We start from the raw sequence: 2,354 nt of genomic DNA on the forward strand, positions 1-2,354 counted from the left end.
GTTTCTTGGTTCTGGATGAACAGGGTTTCATGTTTCTTCTTCACAGAACCTAAAAACTGCTCTGCTACAGACAACCTGCCACTGCAGAGCCTGTCTGGACCTCAGGGACCATGAAGACTCGTGTTCAGACTTACACTGCAGCGTCCCAGGAGACAGGATGTCCTCGTCCATATCGTCCAGGTCATCAGAGAGCAGGAGGTTCTGAGGGGTCGGGGGTCTCAGGCCCAGGAAGGCCGGGTCCAGGTTCAGGGCTTTAGCCAGGGCTCCCAGACCCGGATTGTTGACCAAACAGAAACCTGTCAGAGACTCGATCTGCTGCCAGCGGTGCAGTTTCTCCCGCAGAGCCCCCGTCACCTCGGCCAGCGCCTGTCTGAGGGGGGAGGGGCGTTAAACACCTGCGCAGGTACAACACAGGACTCCTGACAGCTGACCGCTCTGTGGGTCCGGTCTGAAAGGTCCAGATCCTGATCTGGATTCTGGGTCAGGTTTACCAGGACTAAAACAGGTCGACTTACTTGGCAGACAGGATCTTCTGGTCCACATCATCCAGAGAAGAACTGTGAGCCACATGAAAGGTCCCGAAGAGAGAAGTCCTCTTCTTCTTGATCTTCTCTGCCTGAAACATCATCTTCATCATCATCATCATCTTCATGATTAATATCATCATCATCATCATCATCATCATCACTATCATCAACAGAACCCCATTAGGACCCTACAAGGACCCGCTTCTGGACCCCATCAGGACTCTAAATGGACCCCATGAGGACTCTAAAAGGACCCTGTCAGGACTCTAAAAGGACCCCATGAGGACTCTAAAAGGACCCCATCAGGACACTAAAAGGACCCCATGAGGACTCTAAAAGGACCCTGTCAGGACTCTAAAAGGACCCCATCAGGACACTAAAAGGACCCTGTCAGGACACTAAAAGGACCCTGTCAGGACCACACCAGGACCCCATGAGGACCGTCCCAGCACCTGCTGTGTACTGTAGACCCTCTGGATGTGGACCTGGTTGCTCACCCCATCTTTGGCCTGCAGCAGCTGTTTCTCAGCGCTCTGCTTCTTGTTGTTGTAATACTGAACTTCCACCTCGTGGGTCAGCTGCAGCCACTTCTGCAGAGCCTCCGGTGGAACCCAGTGGACCTGCCACTCCAGCTGCCTCTCAGCCTCCTTCAGCGCCGTTCGAACCTGCGAGGAGCAGAGCAGCAGTTAGCTCAGGGTTCTGTTGGTCCATGGATGAGAAACCTGTGAAAGGTACGTACCTGCTCCAACTCCTGCTCAGCGTATTTCTGCCGGCTCCGCCCATTCTCTTCTCCTTCTCGCAGCGCTCTCAGTCGCTGAGCTTCCCCTTTGGCTGAGCTGATCTCGTTCCTCAGCTCCTCCTCCACCCGAACCTTCTCCATCTGAACCCAGAGCTGCTCCTCCTGAGCCTGCTGCAGCCTGACCCAAAACACGAGTTCAACCCATCAGTACCTCCTGAGTCCACATGGGGGCGCTGACCAGAGGATCAGGAGATCAGCAAWCATAGGTTGTTTAATGTGGGAATTCATTTATTTAAGTTTTTTAACTGAGTCTGTACTTTTTAACATTTTCAAATAAAATGATTTCATATCTGAGCTCCACAGTGCTGCTGACACACCACCAACACTGGACCTGACAGCAGGCGCCAGCAGGAGGTGCTGCAGCACCGTCTCAACAGGAAGTGGGCGTGTTTCTATTTTTAGAGACGACTGTGCTGTGGAGGGACTCTGAGAGGAAACAGAGCTGAAGCTGTGCTTCATCAGAACAGAAACAGTTCTTCTTCTTCTTCTTCTGCACATTAAAGATCAAACTTTCACCAGAAACAAGACTTCGGCTCAAAAAGAGCTGAAAATCTGCTGGATTAAATTAAATTACATCAGCCGAAGAGATGTGTTTTTAAAAGAAACCCTGAAGCTGAGAGAAACTTCAGCTGTTCATCAGCTAACGTCTCAGGAGTGGGTTTAGCTGTGTGTTAGAGGAGCTCATCAGTTCATCTGCTGCAGGTTGAATATTTATTACTTTTACACACATTAACAATTCAAACTCTGGTTTTACTCTGATTTGGTTACCTGAAGGATCAGAGGATCAAAGGATCAGAGGTCACAAAGGATCAGAGGTCACAAAGGATCAGAGGTCACAAAGGATCGAGGTCAAAGGATCAGAGGTCAAAGGATCAGAGGTCAAAGGATCAGAGGTCACAAAGGATCAGAGGTCACAAAGGATCAGAGGTCACAAAGGATCAGAGGTCACAAAGGATCGAGGTCAAAGGATCAGAGGTCAAAGGATCAGAGGTCAAAGGATCAGAGGATCAGAGGTCAGAGGTCAAAGG

The 2,354-nt window shown here is 50.4% G+C and overlaps 1 protein-coding gene across 1 annotated transcript in view; it reads right to left on the reverse strand.

The window, feature by feature from the left end:
* LOC106533718 (stromal interaction molecule 1) overlaps nucleotides 1-2,354 on the reverse strand; it is a 13,730-nt gene that overhangs the window by 2,682 nt on the left and 8,694 nt on the right. The window contains exons 7-10 of the mRNA XM_014030141.1: nucleotides 1,267-1,444; nucleotides 1,025-1,192; nucleotides 516-616; nucleotides 135-370 (exon numbers count right to left, since the gene is read on the reverse strand). Coding sequence (XP_013885595.1) covers nucleotides 135-370; nucleotides 516-616; nucleotides 1,025-1,192; nucleotides 1,267-1,444 — 683 coding nt within the window. The remainder of the gene's footprint in view (nucleotides 1-134; nucleotides 371-515; nucleotides 617-1,024; nucleotides 1,193-1,266; nucleotides 1,445-2,354) is intronic.

This window comes from Austrofundulus limnaeus, unplaced genomic scaffold (genome assembly GCF_001266775.1).
Source record: "Austrofundulus limnaeus strain Quisiro unplaced genomic scaffold, Austrofundulus_limnaeus-1.0 Scaffold1005, whole genome shotgun sequence".
NCBI classification, from domain to species: Eukaryota; Metazoa; Chordata; class Actinopteri; order Cyprinodontiformes; family Rivulidae; genus Austrofundulus; species Austrofundulus limnaeus.